The 27,153-nt window shown below is 33.5% G+C and overlaps 1 protein-coding gene across 2 annotated transcripts in view; it reads right to left on the bottom strand.

Moving 5' to 3' along the window:
- LOC111054980 (uncharacterized protein YJR142W-like) overlaps window positions 1–27,153 on the bottom strand; it is a 121,403-nt gene that overhangs the window by 91,193 nt on the left and 3,057 nt on the right. Inside the window, exons 2-4 of one of the 2 annotated variants that reach the window (XM_039439611.1) lie at window positions 25,918–26,037; window positions 13,197–13,435; window positions 6,304–6,367 (exon numbers count right to left, since the gene is read on the bottom strand). In XM_039439611.1, the coding sequence (XP_039295545.1) occupies window positions 6,304–6,367; window positions 13,197–13,435; window positions 25,918–26,037 (423 nt within the window). The remainder of the gene's footprint in view (window positions 1–6,303; window positions 6,368–13,196; window positions 13,436–25,917; window positions 26,038–27,153) is intronic. The other variant, XM_039439612.1, reaches the window with a different exon arrangement.

Below are 27,153 nucleotides of genomic sequence, written 5' to 3'. Positions count from 1 at the left end.
ATTTTCAAAAGCTGTTAAATAATATTGTTAAATTGTTATGAGTATTATTGAGAAAAAAAATTTTGTTTAATTGTAACAAGCTGTCAAAAAAATGTTAAATTGTATTAAATTATTGAATAAATTATTTTGTAAATTTATAATTACAATGATAATATTGATTGATAATATATGATTTTTTTCAATTATGGTGGAACGGGTAGGCTAGAAGGGGTGTTGTGGAGGCCATTTTATTTTAATAAAGTTGTATAGAAAATTGTTTTGTAAATTTTCAAAAGCTGTTAAGTAATATTGTTAAATTGTTATGAGTATTATCGAGAAAAATATTTTTTTTTAATTGTAAAAAGCTGTCAAAAAAATGTTGAATTGTATTAATTATTGAAAAAATTATTTTTGTTAAATTGTCATAAGCTTTTTGTAAATTTATAATTGCAATGGAAATTGATTGATAATAATATGATTTTTTTAATTATGGTGGAACGGGTAGGCTAGAAGGGGTGTTGTGGAGGCCATTTCATTTTATTAAAGTTGCATAGTAAATTGTTTTGTTAATTTTCAAAAGCTGTTGAATAATATTGTTAAATTGTTATTTAATTGTAACAAGCTGTCAAAAAAATGTTGAATTGTATTAATTTTTTTTTGTTAAATTGCACATAAGCTTTTTGTAAATTTATAATTACAATGATAATATTAATAGATAATATATGATTTTTTATCAATTGTGGTGGAACGGGTAGGCTAGAAGGGGTGTTGTGGAGGCCATTTTATAGTATTAAAATTGTCTAGAGAATTATTTTTGTTAAAGAATATTGCAAAATTGTTATTATTTGGAAAAAATACTCAATTTATATTGCCTTAAGCTGTTGAAAAATATCATTAGATTGTTATAAATTTAAAAAAATGTTGTAAATTGTCACACTCTTAAAGAATTGTTGATTTGTTGTTATAAATTGTTGAAAAACATATTTTGTAAATTTATCATTACAATAATAATATTTATAAGAAATATAAATGTGGTGGAACGGTTTTGCTAGAATGGGTGTTGTGGATGCCATTTTATTTTATTAAAATTGTCAAGGAACTTTTTTTATATTATTGATAAATTGTTATAAATAATTTGAAAATATATTATGTTAATTTTTGAAAAGCTGTTGAAGAATAATAATTGTTGAATTGTTATAAATTGTTTTTGTAAATTTATTATAATAATATTGGTAAATAATAATTATAATTGTTTTTCAAAATGTGGTGGAACGGGTAGGCTAGAAGGGGTGATGTGGAGGCCAACTATTATTGAAACTTAGAAACATTTTTTCACCAAGCTTTCATACGCTTTTTGTAAACTTGAATTATTAAAATTATTGTACTTAAAAATCCTCTATTGATAAAATTAAACCTTTTCTGCAAACGTTTCTCATTTCAAACTTTATTTCTTAATAAGTTACCTTTGCCATTTGTCTATTGTAAATAACATATGATGAATGTGTATATATAAGGATGCGGCTACATTGAGACAAGTCTGCGATTCCATGGGTTTATATATCTATATATAGATCGCACATCTTAGATACAGATATAGAAACTCATGGGATTACAGATCGCTCTCAATATGACTGCACCGTAAGGGTGGGCACACACCGATTAGTCAAGACAAGACTAGTCACGTTTAGTCACAATACTTGACATAGTTACTTATGGAGCAACACACACCGATTAGTCATTGCAATTAGACATGTCTTCATAAGGAACTATGTGAAGTATTGTGACTAAACGTGTCTTGTCTTGACTAACTGGTGTGTGCCTAGCCTAAGGTTTCAAACCTAAAAACCCAGCTACTTCATTATGACATCAGTCATAAATTAAATCAATAAATACTTGGCTATATTCCAATTTAGTAACGCTTAAAACTTGCAATTTCGGAGTGATCAGTGGTCTATAGTATGGTCCACGTTATAATGGTCGTATATTCCTACACCGTCAAAAACATAATTGTCATTGTTGTGGACCTAGAAAAGGATAGTACCACCGGCTTTGTCGAATGATAGACAAGGATAGCAGAACCGAAGTTGATCAAATACTGTCATTATAAAGTGGACCTCACTATAGTGCTTGCGTAGCAGCCTAGAAGTCCCGGGTTCAGACCCGGTTACCAACATAAGTTTTTAGCCAGGTCACTCCCGTGTTATCGGATGGGCATGTTCAACTGTCAGTCACGGCTGAAGTATAGACAGTCCTGAGGCCTAGTGACGGCTCAAATTATATATTTATACCTTTCCGTAAGGGACTCCCCACCATAAGAATTTACTTCACTTGCAATTTCAGACCCCTCCCAACTACAACACAAGTCTTTGGCAGACCCTAACCTTCAGAAAAGTAAAAGTGACAATAATGCCCTCCTATCATTGCACTGCCATTACAACGTGAATCTCACTACACCTGATAGCCCACAGCAGCTCTATAATGAGGTATACGTTTTAATGGCAGTGAAAAAAGATAGAGGAACACCGTCACCGATTCTCTGCCGTTCACTGCCTTCTATAAATATCTGATACCGGTATATCTGATGTAATATCAACTGCTCATTCTATGGTGGAACGGGTAGGCTAGAAGGGGTGTTGTGGAGGCCATTTCATTTTATTAAAGTTGCATAGTAAATTGTTTTGTTAATTTTCAAAAGCTGTTGAATAATATTGTTAAATTGTTATTTAATTGTAACAAGCTGTCAAAAAAATGTTGAATTGTATTAATTTTTTTTTGTTAAATTGCACATAAGCTTTTTGTAAATTTATAATTACAATGATAATATTAATAGATAATATATGATTTTTTATCAATTGTGGTGGAACGGGTAGGCTAGAAGGGGTGTTGTGGAGGCCATTTTATAGTATTAAAATTGTCTAGAGAATTATTTTTGTTAAAGAATATTGCAAAATTGTTATTATTTGGAAAAAATACTCAATTTATATTGCCTTAAGCTGTTGAAAAATATCATTAGATTGTTATAAATTTAAAAAAATGTTGTAAATTGTCACACTCTTAAAGAATTGTTGATTTGTTGTTATAAATTGTTGAAAAACATATTTTGTAAATTTATCATTACAATAATAATATTTATAAGAAATATAAATGTGGTGGAACGGTTTTGCTAGAATGGGTGTTGTGGATGCCATTTTATTTTATTAAAATTGTCAAGGAACTTTTTTTATATTATTGATAATTTGTTATAAATAATTTGAAAATATATTATGTTAATTTTTGAAAAGCTGTTGAAGAATAATAATTGTTGAATTGTTATAAATTGTTTTTGTAAATTTATTATAATAATATTGGTAAATAATAATTATAATTGTTTTTCAAAATGTGGTGGAACGGGTAGGCTAGAAGGGGTGATGTGGAGGCCAACTATTATTGAAACTTAGAAACATTTTTTCACCAAGCTTTCATACGCTTTTTGTAAACTTGAATTATTAAAATTATTGTACTTAAAAATCCTCTATTGATAAAATTAAACCTTTTCTGCAAACGTTTCTCATTTCAAACTTTATTTCTTAATAAGTTACCTTTGCCATTTGTCTATTGTAAATAACATATGATGAATGTGTATATATAAGGATGCGGCTACATTGAGACAAGTCTGCGATTCCATGGGTTTATATATCTATATATAGATCGCACATCTTAGATACAGATATAGAAACTCATGGGATTACAGATCGCTCTCAATATGACTGCACCGTAAGGGTGGGCACACACCGATTAGTCAAGACAAGACTAGTCACGTTTAGTCACAATACTTGACATAGTTACTTATGGAGCAACACACACCGATTAGTCATTGCAATTAGACATGTCTTCATAAGGAACTATGTGAAGTATTGTGACTAAACGTGTCTTGTCTTGACTAACTGGTGTGTGCCTAGCCTAAGGTTTCAAACCTAAAAACCCAGCTACTTCATTATGACATCAGTCATAAATTAAATCAATAAATACTTGGCTATATTCCAATTTAGTAACGCTTAAAACTTGCAATTTCGGAGTGATCAGTGGTCTATAGTATGGTCCACGTTATAATGGTCGTATATTCCTACACCGTCAAAAACATAATTGTCATTGTTGTGGACCTAGAAAAGGATAGTACCACCGGCTTTGTCGAATGATAGACAAGGATAGCAGAACCGAAGTTGATCAAATACTGTCATTATAAAGTGGACCTCACTATAGTGCTTGCGTAGCAGCCTAGAAGTCCCGGGTTCAGACCCGGTTACCAACATAAGTTTTTAGCCAGGTCACTCCCGTGTTATCGGATGGGCATGTTCAACTGTCAGTCCCGGCTGAAGTATAGACAGTCCTGAGGCCTAGTGACGGCTCAAATTATATATTTATACCTTTCCGTAAGGGACTCCCCACCATAAGAATTTACTTCACTTGCAATTTCAGACCCCTCCCAACTACAACACAAGTCTTTGGCAGACCCTAACCTTCAGAAAAGTAAAAGTGACAATAATGCCCTCCTATCATTGCACTGCCATTACAACGTGAATCTCACTACACCTGATAGCCCACAGCAGCTCTATAATGAGGTATACGTTTTAATGGCAGTGAAAAAAGATAGAGGAACACCGTCACCGATTCTCTGCCGTTCACTGCCTTCTATAAATATCTGATACCGGTATATCTGATGTAATATCAACTGCTCATTCTTGTCTAGTATACACAATTATATTTATCATTCGTCAAGGAAATATATTTTTCAATGATCAAATGATGCATTTTCATAATTCAGGTTAATTAAATATTCAATTAATTACATTTCTAAATTGTTGAAAAACTATAAACGACAAAAACTTAAGCGACTCAGGTCGAGAAGAGACTAGAATCAAGTCGCGAGCATGTGTTTTCAAATGGTGACAGTCGCGGAGACTAGAATCAACTGGTCTGTGTGTCACCATTTAGAAACACAAGCTCTCCACTAGAGTCGTGTCTCTTCTCGACCTGAGCCGCATAAGTGTGAGTTTAGCTTGAGGCAACGTTGCGGAGCTAGAAAAGGACAGCATTATCTGCTTTGTCGAATGATAGACGAGGATAGCAAGCAATGTTAACCAAATACAGCCATTAAAACGGGGACCTCACTATATAAATAGTCGTTAAAAGGATATCACTATCTGCTTTGTCGAATGATAGACGAGGACAGCAACACCAATGTTAATCAAATACAGTCATTATAACGGGGAACACACTATAGTAGTTTCTCAACGTTGGGGAATATATTGTACCATAGAGAAACAATAGCTTAAGTAGATATCCCATGGTATAAGGGCGTTTATGTCGCAACTTTTACTGTTATCTCAAGCCGATAGTCCATGTATTTCTTTCCCGTGAAGCTTTATGGCGCTGATAGTCTCTCATAGTGTGCCGTTCACTCACCCCAACAAAACAGTAAAAATCTACAATAATCGATAGTAATCGACTTGAGATAACAGTAAAAGTTGCGACATAAACGCCCTATACCATGGGATATCTGCTTACGCTATTGTTTCTCTATGATTGTACCTAGCAACCCAATACAATATTGTGATAAAGTTACTTGGTAAGATTATCTTGAAAGTAGCAATATTCCTAACATCTCTCCTTCCCACATGGGCCAATATTTTTTTTTTTGGTAGAGAGTTAGTGGGGAGGATATTTTTAATATTGTTTCCGAAGAATGGACATTGATATGTCCAAAGCTCCGCCAATTTATGTAGATGCATAACAATATGGTTATTATCTATAGTTATTATATTACAAACTGCTTTTTCATATCATATACAGTTCAATAATTATTTTCTTAGTCTATATTATGTAAATTCATCTATAATTTTGCTGTATTGTAAGCTATTGTATATAAGTGTATAAGCCAGTATATATTGTAATCTACATAAATAGAGTACTCAATCAATCAATCAATCAATCCCATTCAACCTATGTTAGACAAAATTAAGTGGAACTCTCAATAGGCTAATAACTATGAAGGTGCGTACAGACTGTCACTCTGCTCCGCAACCGAACGTCACTCGAGCAGAGCGATTGATGATCGACCGGGGAGCAAGAGTGGAACGCGAGAAGAGCTAACATCTCCCGTAACGTTCATTATCGGTGCGACTGCAGATCGGGGGCGGAGCGATTGCAGAGCGATGGCAGAACGAGGGCGGAGCTTGCGCGGAGCGGGTTGGAGACGCGTATATCTGTACGCAGCTTTATAAGTAGCGACTGATATCAGACTATTTTAAAAATGAAATAATGTTGATTTCTCAACTTTTTACTCACATGTGGCACACCTATCCATTTTCAATAAGGGCTCTCCTGAGAATACAGTTCGCACAGCATAACACTGAAAATATAATATAGAATATTAAACAAATTTATAATTACATTTCTCAGTTATACATGTTTCATTTATAAATACCGTTGCAGGTTGAATAAATAAGCAATAGAATAATATATTAAAACGAATAAAACTGGATTCACATACTTTACAACAGTGACAGTGAAAATATAATTCCTACAACTTCTAATTGGCCTTTTCAAGTGCGTTTCATGGTATACTACAGAGTTGTACAGAGGAAACGCATGTTTTTCGAACAGCCAATACTCGTCAACGGGAGAGGGTATGGCCTTGGAACGAATGTTGGCAGACGACCCATACTATGCAATTTCAGTTGCTATGAGCGTTGGAACGTACAACATCGTGCTTTTGCTGTTAAGCAGATTTTTTTAGAAACAATGAATCTGTAGTCACAGTGCAATGCTTTTTGTCAATATTTTCGAGTTGAGGGTCGAGGTGCAATGCCCGATCGAAATACTGTACTCCGATGGGTCGCAGAGTTTAGGAGTACTAGTTCTGTGATGAAAAAAAAACCACCTGGTATTTCCCGTTCAGTTCGTACTCCTGAAAGTGTAGACCGAGTCAGTGTCGTCGAGTCGATCGTCTAGGACTAGTAACAACTGCCGTTCTGACTCGGTCTACACTTTCCGGGGAACGGGGAAGACCAGATGGTTTCATTTTCATCACAGAACTAGTACAAATTCAAATTCATTTATTTGCCATAAAATAATACAGTACTCCTAAACTCTGTGACCCTTCGGAGTACAGTATTTTGATCGGGCATTGCACCTCGACCCTCAACTCTAAAATATTGACGAAAAAGCGTTGCACTGTGACTACAGATTCATTGATTCTAAAAAAAACTGCTTCACAGCTAACACACGATGTTGTACGTTCCAACGCTCATAGCAACTGAAATGGCATAGTATGGGTCGTCTGCCAACATTCGTTCCAGGGCAATACCCTCTCCCGTTGACGAGTACTGGCTGTTCGAAAAACATACGTTTCCTCTGCACAACCCTGTATATGTTAGCAATACTTCCAATACGGTACTCTGTTAAGCTGGATTCACATACAACAGTGACAGTGAAAATATAATTCCCATAAGTTATAATTAGACTATTCCCACTCAGCTCGGCTGAGTGAGTATGAATAATACTATTAGAACATATGAGAATCATATTTTCAATTTTCACTGTCACTATTGTGTGCGAAACCAGCTTGAACCAACCGTTAAACAAGAGCATATTATGAAGAACTTCAAGACTTAACCTATTTCGGACTATGTGTAACCTTATCAAAATTTGGGAGAGGAGTAGCACAAGGTTACCTTATTCTTTTCTCTCCCTATCATTTTTGATGATGTAATTGTTGTATGAATCAATAAAGAATAAAAATTTGTAAGACCAATAATGTTTCAATAGCTAAAATAGTTGTACACTCATCAGTAAGTTACAATTAAAATTAAAAATATACAGAATAAATGAAATTAGAAGAATGAGAGATGAACAATTAATTGAAACTGAAGTATTTAGTTGGAGGTTTGTTTGAATCATATAGGCTAAATATTAAAGTTGATGAGATAAGTTAAGCTAGTTACACACACGCATCGATTTTTGAACATTCGATTTTTTGCAGTCCTCATGAAATTTACCAGATTAAATGAAACTTGGCAAACACATGAACACATTATCGGTTTGCCAAGTTATGTTTAGTTTAATCTGTGTAAGTCGAGTTAAACACACATCGATTTTCGGACGTACGATTTTTAACCGTCCTTATAAATTCCATTAGATTAAACAGATGATGTTTGTCAAGTTACTTTTAATCTGGTAGAATTCATAAGGACGGAAAAACATCGTACGTCCAAAAAACGATGTGTGTTTAACTCGACTTACACAGATTAAACTAAACATAACTTGGCAAACCGATAATGTGTTCATGTGTTTGCCAAGTTTCATTTAATCTGGTAAATTTCATGAGGACTGCAAAAAATCGAATGTTCAAAAATCGATGCGTATGTGTAACTGGCTTAACTTATCTCATCAACTTTAATATTTAGCCTATATGATTCAAACATACCTCCAACTAAATACTTCAGTTTCAATTGTTCATCTCTCATTCTTCTAATTTCATTTATTCTGGATTTTTAATTTTAATTGTGACTTACTGATGAGTGTACAACTATTTTAGCTATTGAAACATTATTGGTCTTACAAATTTTTATTCTTTATTGATTCATACAACAAGTACATCATCAAAAATGATAGGGAGAGAAAAAATAAAGTAACCTTGTGCTACTCCTCTCCCAAATTTAGATAAGGCTACACATAGTTCTAAATAGGTCAAGTCTTTTAGTTCTCCATAATATGTTCTTGTTTAACGGTTGGTTCAAGCTGGTTTCGCACACAATAGTGACAGTGAAAATTGAAAATATGATTCTTATATGTTCTATATGAATGAATAAGTTGATAAATTAAAAAATGTACCAACATAATTTAGTATTCACATGATATGCACAGAAGAAGAAATAAGAACAAATATTCCTAAACATATAGAATTGATATAGGTAATGAAATTCACTACTCAAACTGTCAGAATTCCTCACAAATTACATCAGTGGTTCTCATTCGATTAATGCTGACAGTATAATCTCACTATTATAGTGAGGTCCACGTTATAATGGCAGTAGAGAAAGATAGCAGAACAACGTTGCCGATACTCACTGTCTTGTCAATGCCTTCTATAGACGGTAGCTGATACAGAGTTATCTATATATACTAGCCGTCAGGCTCGCTTCGCTCGCCATATCCGTCTAGCCAGGGGGCTCCGCCCCCTGGACCCCCGACTGGATCGTCCGAGAATGAGATCAGCAGGCTCGCTTCGCTCGCCTGCATTTTTCATTTGAGCATTTTTATCTTATGTTAGGACAATCCAGTCGGGGGTCCAGACTAAACGGATATGGCGAGCGAAGCGAGCCTGACGGCTAATAATATAATATTCCCAGAATTGAAGTAGCAGTGCCCAATCAATTTTTCCGCGGTAAATGCATTTAAATCTTCAAACTTGGTGCCAACCTAACAAAGTCAACTCAACTCAACTCAACCTAACAAAGTCAACTCAACCTGACAAAATTATTATTTTAGTTGCCAGTTAACAACTGTTTTGAAGAGGTACTCTATCTAGATTATAGTTCTATAGTAACATATGATATGGAATTTTTCAATTATAATTATGAGATTGGGAGAAGAAGAATATACATGCTAAAAGACGAACTTTAAACCCTTAAAAACAACCCTTAGAGTTGAAATATTGCCAAAATATTTCTTAGTGCGCCTCTAAAGGGCCAACTGAACATACCTACCAAATTTGAACGTTTTTGGTCCGGTAGATTTTTAGTTCTGCGAGTGAGTGAGTCAGTCAGTCAGTCAGTGAGTGAGTGCCATTTCGCTTTTATCTATATATATAAAAGCGAAATGGCACTCACTCACTCACTCACTCACTCACTCACTCACTCGCATAACTAAAAATCTACCGGACCAAAAACGTTCAAATTTGGTAGGTATGTTCAGTTGGCCCTTTAGAGGCGCACTAAGAAATCTTTTGGCAATATTCTAACTCTAAGGGTGGTTTTTAAGGGTGTGAAGTTCGTCTTTTAGCATGTATATTCTTCTTATTCTCTTAATTATAATTGAAAAATGTCCATACCATATGTTAATATAGAACTATAATCTAGAGAGATTACCTCTTCGAAACAGTTGTTAACTGGTAACTAAATTCATAATTTTGTCAGGTTGGCATTAAGTTGAGTTGACTTTGTTAGGATGGCACCAAGTTGAAGATTGAAATGTATTTACCGCGGGAAAATTGATTGGGCACTGCTACTTCAATCAGAGTTATTCATGGGAATATTATATTACTAGCCGTCAGGCTCGCTTCGCTCGCCATATCCGTTTAGCTAGACGTTTAGTCTGGACCCCCGACTGGATCGCCCTAACATATGATAAAAATGCTCAAATGAAAAATGCAGGCGAGCGAAGCGAGCCTTCTGATCTCATTCTTGGACGATCCAATAGGGGGTCCAGGGGGCGGAGCCCCCTGGCTAGACGGATATGGCGAGCGAAGCGAGCCTGACGGCTAGTTGATGTAATATAATAATAATAATTTATTCGACCAAAAACAAACATTGTACAAACAAATTGAAATAAAATAACATAACTGGTGTAGCAAACACCCACGCATATGGCACATATTAACTGTTCATTCTCGTTTAAAATAATCAATTATATTTTATTAAGCTTGAAATTATATTTTTCAATAATTTCATAATTAAGATGAAATATTTTGTTAATTAATTATTAATTCTACATTGTTTAAAGACGATCTGGAAACAGAGCAAAGCGAGAAAGAGATAGCGCTATCCGCTTTGTTGAATGATAGACAAGGATAGCAATACTTTTGCTAATCAAACACTGCCATTATAACGTGGACCTCAATATAGTAATATTCATAGAATTTTCCAGACTTCCAAGCGTCAAAAGTAGGTTAATATGTTTGGAAACATGGTTGAATTTATGGAGTTGTGATAAGATAAGAGTCGAGTGACTGAATTCTCTCTAATGACCCTCTTCAAAAATTGTGGTTAGTCTCAAATTAGGTCACCCAATCTATAGAGCCCCAGTCATAAATTGACTATAGTAAGGTTCACGTTATAATGGCAGTATTTGATCAACTTTGGTTTTGCTATCCTTGTCTATCCTTGTTTGGTAGAGAGTTAGTGGGGAGGATATTTTTAATATTCTTTCCGAAGAATGGACATTGATATGTCCAAAGCTCCGCCAATTTATGTAGATGCATAACAATATAATTATCTATAGTTATTATATTACAAATTACTTTTTCATATCATATACAGTTCAATAATTATTTTCTTAGTCTATATTATGTAAATTCATCTATAATTTTGCTGTATTGTAAGCTATTGTATATAAGTGTATAAGCCAGTATATATTGTAATCTACATAAATAAAGTACTCAATCAATCAATCTATCTTATTTATCTTATTTATGTAGATTACAATATATACTGGCTTATACACTTATATACAATAGCTTACAATACAGCAAAATTATAGATGAATTTACATAATATAGACTAAGAAAATAATTATTGAACTGTATATGATATGAAAAAGTGTAATTCGACAAAGCTGGTGGTACTATCCTTTTCTAGGCCCACAACGATGCCAATCATGTTTTTGACAGTAGAAATATAATTAATTAATGCAGAGAATCGGCATCGCTATACTTCTATCTTTATCCACTGCCATTATAACGTGGACCTCACTATAGCAGAGGCATTGAAATTTGTTTCAATGGTTTTCAAACACCAATGGTGTACCAGATTTGTTGTCCCTAGTAGAATGAGCGCAATAAGAACTGATGCATTTTAGCACACACTAAAAAAATATAAGCTTGTATTTTCTCATGAACAGGGTCCAGGTGGCACAAGTTTCAATTTATTTTATTCATAAAATTTGTTGAATAAGGATTGATATTGTAAAATTTCTCCTTAATTGAATAAACAGTTCTGTTTATAATTGTGGACTCCATAACTGAAAAAACACAATTCTATATTTGTCACAGAAAAAACTGTGTTTTTTCAATTATTTTATTCAGACTAAAACCAATAATTGTCCTCAGAGCACACTGCACACAGGGACAATACTGGCCTCCACTAGTAGCCGCCATTAGTGGCAAAACGCCAACACACGGGGACATAGCCCCTTCTTACAGAACCGGACAATAGATTGAATTTTATTAGCCGATCAAATCAAATCAAATCAAAATACTATGTGGCCAGGTCTATTGTACCACACTATTGTCCTTTATTACACTATTTTACCATGGAGAAAAGATAGAATTAGAAGATATCCCATGGTATAGGGATATAAAGTTTAAAAGTTTTGTATCAAATTATGGTGTTGTGTATCAAAATGAGATGATACTGTATCATGAGTGGTGATACAGTATCATTTTGTGGTGATACAGAGTGGGTGATAAGTCCGAGAACGGATTAATATCTCATAAACAAAGGTAATTAGACGGTAGGTAGGATTGGGGATCCTACTCAAATTGAAAAAAACTATTTTACCATAACTTTAAAAATTTGGTCCGTCATCTTGGATCCACCATTTTTAATGCAACTTCATTTTTTTAAATAGGAAGGTCATAAAATAGGTGGTCATGCGATACATGATTTCGATACGGAATTTGAAGAAAAAATGAATGGCGAAATCCGCATATCGATATCTCAAGATATTAACATCATCAATCAATACTATTCAAAGCACAAAAGAGAGAAAAAAGTATTAGAACAGCTTTGACGTTCTGAATATTATTTTTTTAGCTCGATAGCCGGATGCATTGTTTCTTATGGGGTAAACCATGATAAGCCATGCATTCTGAAGACGTCCGTGCAGTTTGGGGCCTTAGGGCCAGACCATATTAAGCGTTTTTGCAGGCGTTTTCAGACGGTGTTTTTAGAGTCGGCAGGGCAGGATCTCCTATTAACTGATAAGGTTGGCGTTTGAAAAACCTCCTGAAAAAACGCTCAATATGGTCTGGCCTTACCTCATCAGGCTTAAGCTATCTTTTCTCTATTGTATCATCATAAATGATACAGTATCACCACAAAATGATACAGTATAACCACACATGATAAATTATCAACACACATGATACAGTATCAACACACACATGATACAGTATCACCACAATATGATACGGCCTATACCTTGAGACAATTTCTGCCATCTTTTCTCCCTGATTTTACCTCATCACGCCATCCCTTGAGCGTGACAAACACTCCACGCCGCCGGCAATCGGTTAACACCTCCTCGACGCGGGCGCTTCGCTCGTCAAAGTCCCGAAAGGCCGGATTCAGTCTTATGGCGTCGGGATGCACGTGGAACACTTCCGGGTAGCCCAACAGCTGAGCGGCCACATCCGGTCTGACCAGACCCACCTGGGCGCCGCACACTACCAACGGCTTGCAGTCGCCTTGTCGCAGGCCTACAAAGGAACAAACCAGGTTAGGTTAGGTAAGCGAAACAAAGCAGGTTAGGTTGGGTTGATTCTACAATACAAATAATGGCTAAGAAACAAAGGTGGTTATTCTGGATAAAAGATAATTTATCAATACAACAGAAATATGCTAGGTTAGGTTGGATTACACTTGATTCATTAATACAACAGAAATAGGTTAGGTTAGGTTAGGTAAGAGAAACAAATCAGGTTAGGTTGTGTTGCACATGATTCTTCTACAATACAAATGATGACTCAGAAACAAAGTTGGTTAAGCTGGATAAAAAATAATTTATCAATAAAACATATATATATATATTTAAGGTTAGGTTGGGTTGCACTTTATTCATTGATACAACAGAAATATGTATGTTCAGGTTGGATTACACTTGATTCAACAGTATAACAAAATATGTTGAGCTAGATTGAACTGGTTGATTCAAAGGTTACAATAAGTTGAGTGATTAAAATGATAGCTTAGAAACAATGTTGGTTAGGTTAGCTTGAACTGTTTTTTTTTTTTTTTTAAATTGATAAGTTTAGATGATAAGTTTAGGTGATATTTTTAGATGATAAGTTTAGTGTTTGAAATAAGTAACATGAAAAATAAATAAATCGAACCTGACTAGGCGGTTGTCCTTGAGGTCGAACAAGTCAGGTCCGACTTGCCAGCAGTATTAGCCCCACTAACAACCCCATTTACGGTCCGACGTCGGACCAAAAGTTGGACAAAATATCGGATAATGAATGGCCCGCTTTATATTAAATTGTATAAAACAATACAACAGAAACATGTTGATCACACACAGAGAGCGATCTGCAATCCTTTAGGCATCTATATCTCTATCTAAAGGTGTATACATACATACGCGCCGCGAACATGAGCAATTCACTTTCAATCAGCTCACTATATCTGTATTTTTACAGAAATGGTAAGATACAGATATAAAAAGCTTGGCATTAGCTGATTAAAAGTGAATTGCTCATGTTCGCGGCGCGTAAATCTGTACACACCTTAAGAAATGAATTCTAAAATATAGATATAGATACCCATAGGATCGCAGATGGATCTCTGTGTAGCCCGGCCCTGAGAGAGAAGCCAGGCCCTCAGAGATGATTGACGATGATACTTTTAACCTCAATTATCATAAAATTCTTTTTGAAACGTGACACTTAGGCTCAACTCACACTTACGCGACTCAGGTCGAGAAGAGACTCGACTCTAGTCGAGAGCGTGTGTTTTCAAATGGTGACATCGCAGAGACTAGAATCGACTGGTCTGAGTGTCACCATTTGGAAACATATGCTCTCCACTAGAGTCGAGTCTCTTCTCGACCTGAGTCGCGTAAGTGTGAGTTGAGCCCAAGTCCGAGGTTCAGATAGGGGGAAAACGTATAAAAATATTCAAGTCTCAGTCAACATTTCAAAATTCAAGATACGTTTATTGCGGAAAAATTTACAAAAATAAAGGACATCGTAAAATATTTCCAATACAAAAAACAAACATATTTAGATGACACATTTCAAGGTATAAGACAAGATTATTAAAAAATATCAGTAGCAAAAACATCACCAAGATTCAAAGACAAGAGTATCACAAAATATCAATACCGTAACAAAAACTGTGCATCAAAAGGGTATAAAGACAAGATTATCACAAAGTATCAATAACAAAATCTGTACATCAAAAAGTATAAAAACAATAGTATCACAAAGGTATAAAAAACAAGAATATCACACAATAAGACAAAGGTATAAATACAATATTATCACAAAATATCAATAACAAATAATACAGTAGAACCTCGACAGAGTACATCTCAAGGGACCACTCAAAAAATATACGAGGTCTGTACTACTTCAAGGTTTATTTATTTATTCAAGAATATTATTATTATTATTTATCGTATGGCAGATACACAACAAATATATAGCTCATATGAGTCTCAAATGCCCAGATATACACTGTATATTTCCAAATTCTTCAAGATGTTGTGTAGTTTTCGATCAAGAGAACATAAGTTTGTCTGACCGCCATCATTTGCTAGTCCATTATCATTACCCAATGTGTACCATGGAGGCGAACTAGCCACTTATTCAAGATAAACAAGATTCAATATAGTTTTTAAAGCTATATGGAAGTCTGAAGGAAATGCAGAAAAAATATACTATAACAAGGAATGTACTATATAATAGGGTGTACAATATCGAGGTTCCACTGTATATCACAAAATTACAAAGGCCAAGAATCAATTATTTACACAACATAAAATCATTTATACTGGAAGGTCAGCAGCCAAGGGAAATATTTGTACACAAATTTTGAATTGTTCAATATTTCATAAAGTTCGATTATTATGACATCACAAAGTTTCCTGACTAATACATAAACTATACAAGTTTTAGATGAACCCAAGTTTCCTGACCAATACATGTACTATAGGTACGAGTTTCAGATGAACCTAAATTTATAAAATAAAATAAATTTATATTTGGACTGTGTCATCACCAATAAATTTGGAAGAACAATAGCACAAGGACTGACTACCTAATTATTTAATAATACGCACAAAAAACAAACAAAACCTACTCTAGAACATGGTACGCCATAGTGGGGAGTAAGTCAATTTCCACACAGAAAAAACTAAACAAGTAGAGGACACATTATAAGATTTTTTTGTAACTAACTATTGTATGTAATTGTAATTTATCTAATATTTTGTGTAATTGATGTTGTAGTTTTAGTTTTTTTTGGGAAATAAACATCTATTTATTTTATCTTCCAATATAATTACATCAGTGTCATTTGTATCGTAAATGAAATAAATAATAATTTACATAACCAACCACAACTGTACGTTTTGACACTTCCCTACGTCACAACTCTTTAGGGTAGGGGACTTAGTTTGACACAAATTTAACATATTTTCTTCAAGATACAAGTGAGCAAACGCGTACATATTCATATTAATTTATTCACCAAAAATATTTACAATACAATGTATATACAAAATTAAGCCACGGGATAAACCCAAAACGGCTTATATTATGAACAATATTATTATTAGCGTATGGCTTTTAATGGTGGGGAGACCCAAGGGTAGTTCCACCTCGCCGTATATAGTCCAAAGTTCCCTAATGTGAAACCAGACATTAAGGTTATAGTCAGCACAATACTTTAAATTTACACTTTTCACTTCGAAATTATAATATTATGAACAATATAAAGATATTTGGGCTAAAGGTGGGTTTTGGAGTGTGGATAAGGCTTGTCGAAAAAGGGAGACACAAACTTTTATTATAAAAAAATAATAAAATTATGAGGTGAAACAAAAATAATACAAGGTATCCTTTAAAAAAACAATTCATTCACATTGGCTACTTTTCAATTAATAAAACAATATAAAAATCTTGAAGTACCATTTATTTTAAAGGTATCCTTAGTTTATCTCCCCGATCTAAGATTTTTTGTAAAAATGGAATGAAATAAAACAAAATTCGTTGATACAACAGGTCACATTTAATTGCAGTAGAATAGAACGAACGCCTCTCTTTATCACATCTCATATAACTGATTGATTCTTGAAAAATCAATTAAAATTTACTACCGTAAATTTTCATCAGAGTTTCATGAAATGAAACGTGATGAAGCCTGAGTCATACAGTGCTAGTTAATTATAAGTTTACTATCCAATATGAGCTACTAGCAAGTGATATTCAGCTGTAGTGAGGTCCACGTTATAATGGCAGTATTATTTGATTAACAGTGATGTTGCTATCCTTGTCTATCATTCCACAAAGCAGTTAGCACTATCCCTTTCTAGCTCCACAACGTTTCCAGATCGTTTTTTAACAATGTAGTGTAATTGACAAAATATTCAATCTTAATTATGAGAATGTATTATTTAATCATTGAAAAATATACTCTCTTGACGATTAAAATATAACTGATTATTTTAAACAAGAATGAACAGTAAGGCTGGTCACACACCGATTAGTCAAGACAAGACTAGTCACGATTAGTCAAGACAAGACTAGTCACGATTAGTCACAACACTTCACATAGTTGCTTATGACGCAACTCACACTGCTTAGTCATTGCAATTAGACATGACTCCATAAGCAACTATGTGAAGTATTGTGACTAAACGTGACTATTCTTGTCTTGACTAATCAGTGTGTGACCAACCTAAGTCATTGTAATTAGACATGTCTTCATAAGCAGCTATGTGAAGTATTGTGACTAAACGTGACTAGTCTTGACTAATCGGTGAGTGACCAGCCTTAATATTACATCGGATACACCAGTATCAACTATCCTATATACAAGGCAGTGGCAAGGAGAGAATCTGCAACACTGTTCTCCTAACTTTCTCCACTGCCATAATAGCGTGGACCTCACTATATGCCAACGGTGCGGAGGTATAAAAAAGGATAAAGCTATATGCTTTGTCTAATGACAGACAAGGATAATAGCAAACCAATGTTAATCAGATGCAGACTCAATAACCTGAATCTCAATACAGCTACGACCACATGCTATTAACGAGTTTCATCCTTGAATACAAATTCAAGAGATCACAAATTTGGCAATTTTTTGTAAAACACCTTGATGAATTGAATCTTCAGAGCCTGATGTTGGATATAAATAGAAATAAAAATTTCAGTACCCTTTTATGAATTATTTTATCAGATAATTGTGATAAAATATTTTAACACAATTATCAAATAATTGTGATAAAATAATTCAAAAATCTGGTGTGGCGCACTCACACAACTTTCCTTGCCGTTACGAAAATTGATCACCTGACGCTAGTGTTCTCGCGCATATGAAGTCTACTTATAAACAAAGATCCAAGCCAGCTGGTGACAGGATAATAACGTTGGAGACACACGAGGTCTGCTATCTCTTCATAGTGAATGATTTAATAGAATTAACAATAATTTGCAATTGAATAATCACATCTTCTCGAATTTAAAGCTTATTTTCAATTTCAGGTGAAAATGTTACTGAACATTAATTGTAGAGATTTTCATGCTCAATCTACTCCACTTGATTTTTTTTGTTTCAATTGTATCTGAAGCCTGATAATTGGGAATCTATCTGCATTGATGGGGCGAAGCTCCTGAAATTTTTACAGATATGGGACTTGTGGCAGTTGATAGAGCTTATCGATGACTATTTTAGGTATGAATTTGATCAAAATCGTTAGAGCCGTTTCCGAGAAAATCACGAAATACCCTGTATTTGACAACATTTTCGCCGCCATCTTGAATTGCATTTGATCGAAATTGTTCGTGTCGGATACTTATATCGTAAGGACCTTAAGTTCCAAATTTCAAGTCATTCCGTTAATTGGGAGATGAGATATCGTGTACACAGACGCACATACACTCATACACACACACACACACTTACAGACCAATACCCAAAAACCAGTTTTTTGGACTCAGGGGTCCTTGAAACGTATAGAAATTTCGAAATTGGGGTACCTTAATTTTTTTCGGAAAGCAATACTTTCCTTACCTATGGTAATAGGGCAAGGAAAGTAAAAAGGATACTGAGATTTTTATTTCTATTTATATCCAACATCAGGCTCTGAAGATTCAATTAATCAAGTTTTCACAAAAAAATTTCCAAATCTGTGTTTTCTTTAATTTATATTCAAATAATTGTGATAAAATAATTTAAAAGGGTACTGAGATTTATATTTTTATTTATATTGAAAGTAGCCCTATAGAAAAACTACCTTGATGGATGTCTGGTGAAATCCCCAATCAGGACAGAGCTTTTTCATTGAAGTTTCTAATTTCAATTAACAAGGACTGGCATCCGTTTCAATATCACAAATTACTGAGAGTTCAAGTTTACTCAAACCTTCAGTTTGCCAACTCATTACTACAATCCACATTCCCGCTAAACTCTCAATGAAACCCCAAAATAGAAACAAACATTCAAGTGTGAATTTACAATAAATTTTGCTATCTACAACAAATGATAAATTATCGACTTCAGTCACTGTTGTTAGTGAGATGTAGTGATATTTATCCATAATGATACAACGGAATGTTGTCTAGAAATATCACGAATTTCTTTATCAACATTCGAGTGTTGTTTTATGATAAATTATGGTTCTGGTGCATTATTATTATTAGCGTATGGCTTTGAATGGTGGGGAGACCCAAGGGTAGTTCCACCTCGCCGTATATAGTCCAAAGTTCCCTAATGGGAAACCGGACACTAAGGTTCAGTAAGGTTCTGGTGCCGAAATAATCTTAGTGCCAGTTGCACAAAAGCCGGTTAAACTGTGATTAATTTCACGAGAACCAATCAGAGAAGCCGTTTTTCTAAAAGGTCTTCTCTGATTGGTTCTCGTGAAATTAACCACGGTTAAAATTTAGTACAAAAAGTACCTTTTAGAAAAGACGGCTTCTCAGATTGGTTCTCGTGAAATTAATCACGGTTAAAGTTTAACCGGCTTTTGTGCAACCGGGCCTGGGAGTTGAATGAATTGACATTGAATAGACCAGAGCCTCCTAATATACTAGGTAGTCCTGAATAGACTCAACCAGATTAATATTTCCTTATTCAAAATGTGTTGAAACATAACCTCTCTTGGACTGATTTTTTGAATCAAAAGTTAGGATTATGATACTGAGAGGTAGGCATGTTATTTAATTCCCAATAATTCTATAGTTTATTGTGTGTTCAATACAATTACAGAATAATTGAACAATAAAATTGCAGGTTTAATTTCAGTATCCATGTAGCAAGTAAAGCTCTGAAATTTGAGCAATCATATTATTAATTAATTTTTTTGTTCTATTTTAATCTATATTCTCAGATTGATGATTTAGTGTAGAAATTGAAATGGACATAACCTATGTATAATATTTGGACAATTTGAAACTAAATTAGGAAATTGAAAAAGTTTTGGGCAATAGCCTGTTTTTTCATTTCCGATCATTTTATTGTTTGTGCTAACCTAATAAATAAATAAATATATGAATTCATTGATGAATGGAAAACAACCTTGAAGAATATTATTTTATTTGAAGCACTACAACCCCACAGAGAAATCATTTTTCTGAATTATTCGTCAACCAATCAATTGCTACCATCAAGATATGTTACAGTAATCAATTATTTTATAACAATTAATGGATTATTATCAGCTTTCATCAACGCTCAATCATTTTGAAACCTTCCCAAGTCCCATTCAATATTAGTCAATAATTAAAAATTATTCTATTTTCAATTCCAACACATCTTATCTTGAGTCCCACTCACTCATTACCCACGCACAAGCCTAAGAGTTTATGTGGGCATCACCCTCAGTATTATTATTATTATTATTTAGTTCATCAATTCTTTCCTTAGCTGTGATTAATTATTATTATTTTCACAAATTATAAGCATATTTTTAAATTCTATTATTATTATTAGATAAGGCTCAAAAATTCCCAGCTACATAGTATGTTGAATTAATGTTATTTCATGTTATGATCAATTATGTGGGCATGTTATTATGAGCTTATGTGGGCTCTACCCTCAGTATTATTATTATTTAGTTCTTCAATTCTTTCCTTAGCTGTGATTAATTATAATTTTATGATCAATTATTCTCAAAACTGATAACCATGGTAATTTAAAATTCAAATATTTCTTAGAGTAGGCTCAAAATTCCCCACTGTCTACTATTCCTGGAACCGGTATTCAAACTTCAAAAACAAGTACCATACAACACTAAATCGAGATTCACTTCAAAACAAAATTAACACTAAATCAAGATTGAATTAAAAAAAAATGAATTGGAAAACACTGGTGTTATTTATAAGAAATACTGTCATTTCGATGTGAGTCTCCCTATAGATTGTTACAGCTTAATAGCAATGTCTTACAGAACTTGCAGTTACTATTTTTAGAAAATAATAAATCAATTTTTACTTGGCATTCAGCCTGCTTTCGGATTGACATCATTTTTACACTGCTTGTCAAGCTACAGTTTAATTTATTTCAAGTACAGTATATACATTTTAGTTCAGACAAAACAAATTCATAAATATCAACGTTTTTCAACCTTTTCTTGAAATAGATCTATGTTTAGTAGTTACTCAGTAACAAAGTGACTATAGTGAGGTCCACGTTATAATGGCAGTGGAGAAAGAAAGATAGGAGAACAAAGTTGACGATCCTCTGTTTTGCCTTCTATAGGAGGTAGCTGATACAGGTTTACTGATGTAATATCAACTGTTCATTCTCATTTAAAATAATCAATTATATTTTATCAAGCAAGAAATTATATTTTTCAATAATTTCATAATAATTAAGATGAAATATTTTGTTAATTGATTATTAATATTCTACATTGTTAAAAACGTTCAGGCAACAGAGAAGAAGAAAAAGAAGAATAGAAAAGAATTTTATTGTTCTCAATACACAATTACATCGAATAATAAACACTTTACTTTTTATCCAATGAAGTAACATGCAGTATTATTCATTCTATGGTTGACAAAAATTCATTAGGCATGGCCGAAGCCGTCAGCCAGAGTTGGTAGATAAAGATAATAGTTTTCCTTAACTAATCAAGATAAAACGTTTGATAAATTTCAGTCATTGATTCCGGTACTCTATACAAGAATAGTTATAGGCCTTCCTCAACATAGACGAACTATTATTGAACTATAATTGAAAAACAAAGTTTATTCTCCTTTACAAAACAAGATAAGATTCAGGTAAACAACAATAACAAAAACAATATATCACAGAGAAGCCTAGGTTAAGAATACTAACTATTTCACAGTTCAAAAATTGAATTCATTAATAAGGAAATTTCTATATGTTCCCGCTGATCTTAAATACCCCTCCAACCGCACCCAGTCCTCCCCGTTAAGATATCTCCGCACTACTTCGTCTCCTAGTACTTTGTGCTGTAACCAATTTTTCCTTTGCTCTCCCAATACTTTACAGCGGCCTATAAAATGATAAATATCTTCCCTTTCCCCACTATTGCACAAAGAACATATTATATTAGCCCCCTCTCTACCCGGTCTGAAATTTAATGGCAATAAGGAGCCTCTTCCTTTGCAGGCAACAGAGCAAAACAAGAAAGAGATAGCGCTATCCGCTATCCGCTTTGTTGAATGATAGAAAAGGATAGCAATACCATTGCTAATCAAACACTGCCGTTATAACGTGGACCTCACTAAGATACTACAATTTGGGCTGACAGGATTCCTCATGGAGTAACATCAAATGCTTCCCGTTCAATTAATGCTGACATTTTAAAGTGAATCCCACTACATAGTTGAAATATTAGTCAAGTATAAATAATATTAGTTAGGTGGATTAGCATACTGGATAGGCCAACTTGGAATTATCCAAAAAAACCTAGGAATGTTAGTTTGTTATCGCATACCACCAGGAAAAAAAATCTACATAAATAGAATATAAACAGATATTATTCAAAAACCCCAGGAATATTAGTGGACTGAAAATTTTGCGAAGTGAAGAGCTATAAGACTCAACCTATTTAGGACTATGTGTAACCATATCTAAATTGGGGAGAGGAATAGCACAAGGTTACCTTATTTTTCCTCTCTCTATCATTTATATGATGTAGACTTATTATATCAATCAATAAAGAATAAAGAATTTTAGTTTTTTATCGCATACCACTAGGAAAATCTACATAAATAGAACATGAACTGATATCATAAATAGAAACTGAAAGTAGGCAAAATCAACTTTATAAACAAAGAGAAACTTTGAATAAATTGAGCATCAATTTACAGAAACCAACAACCTTGACTATAAATAAATGAAAAAAAGAAGAATAAGGAAAAGCAACCCTTTGAAAGAAAATAAACTTGAAATGAATAAATTGAGAAAGAAACCTTTTAAGCTACTTAGCAACTTAACTACAAATTTGAGAAGAAATCTTTCAATCTGCTTCAAAACGAAAAAATAGAGAACTGTTTCAACTGTTTATCTTCAATGTGTACTGAAATTAGATTCACGTCATAAGGTCAGCACCTGATTAACATTGGTTTGCTATCCTTATCTGTCATAAGACAAACCAGATCGCACTATCCTTCTCCAATTCCGCACAGCTGACAAATCGTTTGCAGGCTATACCGGAATATGATGTACTACCAGAATAATATTCATCTCAATTATGATTTAATCATGAAAAATATACCGTAGTTCCTTGACAAATATATTCAATATTTTGAGATTGAATTGATCATTACTGACAAAAAGTATCGAAAATTAATATTACATCGGATATACCGGGATGACTTGAATCACAGATATCTACTATTTAATTATTATTTAACGAAAATCCTAAATAAATGCTGTGAATCACCCCGAAGACTTCTGCTACTGCAGACATTGACAACAGGGTTAACAGCTAGATGGAAATTCGATGAGAACTACTATCCAAAAATTAGTTGCCAGCCCGGGAATCGAACCCGGTACCTCCCAATTGCTAGACAGGAATGCTTACCTTTACACCAAACTGACAATCTCTGGATAGCAGGGCTCATTTTATACGAAGCCATAGCGGCCAGCCAGTTACAGATGGAATTAAATGAAGAATGCATTTATTCAAATGCTAATTAATATATAATTATTATTCAACGAAAATCCTAAATAAATGCTGTAAATCACCCCGAAGACTTCTGCTTCTGCAGAAAATAAAGTTATTGTACATAAAAGTACTTGAACAAAGTTATTATAATAAATATACTGCAGTTAAATAATAATTATATATTAATTAGCATTTGAATAAATGCATTCTTCATTTAATTCCATCTGTAACTGGCTGGCCGCTATGGCTTCGTATAAAATGAGCCCTGCTATCCAGAGATTGTCAGTTTGGTGTAAAGGTAAGCATTCCTGTCTAGCAATTGGGAGGTACCGGGTTCGATTCCCCGGGCTGGCAACTAATTTTTGGATAGTAGTTCTCATCGAATTTCCATCTAGCTGTTAACCCTGTTGTCAATGTCTGCAGTAGCAGAAGTCTTCGGGGAGATTTACAGCATTTATTTAGGATTTTCGTTAAATAATAATAATTATATATTAATTGGCATTTGAATAAATGCATTCTTCATTTAATTCCACCTATATCTACTATTCATCATTGCATTAAAAAATAAAAATGGTGACATGTTTAAAAAATTTTTCAAAATTTTTAGTTTAGTCATTAGTTTTGGAGTGGAAATTGGACTTTTTGAAGTGAAAGTGTAATCTTAACCTTATTCTTTTTTGAAACATTTATTTGTAAAAATTTGGGAGAAGACAGTTTTGGGCTTTGCCTGTTGTCTTCTCCCAATCATTTATATTTATTATAATTATGGTTTGTAATTGTCAATGAAATGAATAAATAAATATGTTAAAATCAAACGATAATTTAGAGTAGCCTAATCAATTGAGAAATTATTGATTTTATAAGACGATGGATAAAGAGAAATGGAGAAGATTGTGTAACCAAAGGATATTTAACAATACTCAATTGAGAAATTCATGTATTTAGAAGGCGGTGGATAAAGAGAAGTAGAAACTATGCGTCCTATCATTTCCACTGACTATAAATAAATAAAATAAATGAATATACAACGTAATTCTCACTATAGGAGAGTAATGGAAACAACTTATCAGCCATTGGCAGTTAGCCAACACACGAAGCCTTCATCTTATAATACCTTACTGGATTCATTCTGCTTTCAATTAAAACCCAACCGACACCACCTGACTTATTCAAATCTTGATTCTCCCAATTTTTATAGCTCAATTAAAACGCCTAATCATGAAAGTCACTCTTTGAGTGACGCAAGCATTCAGATTATTTTCGAAAATATTTTCAACCGAAAACCTTGAGCGAGCAAGATGAATGAGAGAGATAAATGCAGTTAACTGATAATATTTTGTTTACAGTTGGGTGAGAACGTAACGAACTGTTAAAATTTATGGACATTATAATTTGGGAAATTAGAAAGGTACCACACTATCAAAAACGAACAGGGGTGTTCACTGTTTTTCTATTGAAGATTGCTTCTTCTAATTTAATTGCAAACTACAATTTACTTACAGTTTTGACAAGCTCAAATTGTAATATTTTGAGTAAAAGTAATTCCTATGGATTTTCTCAAATTTATTATTCAATTTCAATGGTTAAATTCATATGTTGGTGAGGAGTCCCTTCTAATTTTAAAAACAAAGGACAATTTATTTGCAGTTTTGACATGATTAAATTATAACATTCTGAGCAAAAGTAAATTCATATGGCAAGTGAGTTTTGCACCTGATCAATTTCAAAACCTCTGACATGACTTTTAACCGATGTCGTGACGTGCCCATCAAGCATTCTGACCCAAAAAATCAAGTTTTTTGAAAATGACATGTACAATGATTTATGTTCAAGTTTGGTTAGCAAAAATTGAAAAAAGTGTTGAAATCCTACCTTCTAAACTTCTAAAATAGAGAGGCCTATCTGTTATGGATTTAGAAGTGTCCTTAGAAGCCAAAACTTGTGGGTGCACAGATTTACACAGGCTACTTCCCCATATTGTGGACTTCAGAGCTGGTCCCACATTAGAGAACAAAAAAAAACCTCTATTAAAAACAAGTTATCAAATTTTGCTGTATCATAGATAAAGATTTAATTTTAAATGAAAATTAAAAATCAGAATTGATTAGAATTGAAGATTGTCGCGTTATACAGAGCTACAGAGACTTCAGATCTGGTCCCACATTAGAAAACAAAAAAAAACTCTATTAAAAACAAGTTATCAAACTTTGCTGTATCATAGATAAAGATTTAATGTTAAATGTATTTTATCAGAATATCGAAGATTGACGCGTTATACCGATCAAAAGTGATTTCTACAGTTGAAACTTTGAATTGAACTTTACAGTTTGAAAATTGAAACTGTCAATAAATGTAAATAACAAAACTATTAGTAAAACGTTTATTTAAATAATTTTTTTAAAACCTGAAGATGGTGTGGATCACTGAAACTAGTTGTTATAATTTGCATTTTTAATCTATCATTTTATTAATTTCGAAAAAAGGTACTATAATTCTATTCTATAAATAAATATAAGTAGCCCTGAATTCATACATTTCAAGTAAATAGCTATATTTTATTATTCAGGTTAGGAGAAATTTTTCATTTCATTTAAAAACAATTAAACATTTTTATTCAAGTTGAGTTAATGTTTAATCACAAAATACATATGTATTAATGAAATATCTCTTATTATTGCAATATACTCTTATTATCTCTAGAGGTGCGTACATATAGATATACGCGCCGCGAACATGAGCAATTCACTTTCAATCAGCTGATGCCAAGCTTTTTATATCTATATCTTATACCGTTTCTGTAAAAATACAGATATAGTCAGCTGATTAAAAGTGAATTGCTCTTGTTCGCGGCGCGTATATCTGTACGCACCTTAGGAGTTGTTTTGAGCGGTTCTGCTGTTTGATTGGTCATGTAAATTGGTTCCTACTGCTTCGGCACTCTTTGCATGCTCAACTCCCCTTCACAGCATTTTTTTATGCGAGTTCAACTCAGCCTTCCCACAAAGAGTGCTGAAGCAGTTTGGGAGAGGACAAACATCACCTTGGATTTAATCCAAGATCTTATAAATCTGAGAGACTTGGTCCTGAAAGGTTTGGCATGAGGGCTCG

This window comes from Nilaparvata lugens, chromosome 13 (genome assembly GCF_014356525.2).
Source record: "Nilaparvata lugens isolate BPH chromosome 13, ASM1435652v1, whole genome shotgun sequence".
Classification (NCBI taxonomy): domain Eukaryota; kingdom Metazoa; phylum Arthropoda; class Insecta; order Hemiptera; family Delphacidae; genus Nilaparvata; species Nilaparvata lugens.
The sequence above is the reverse complement of the archived record's forward strand: the minus strand, read 5'-3'. Positions and strand labels throughout refer to the sequence as shown.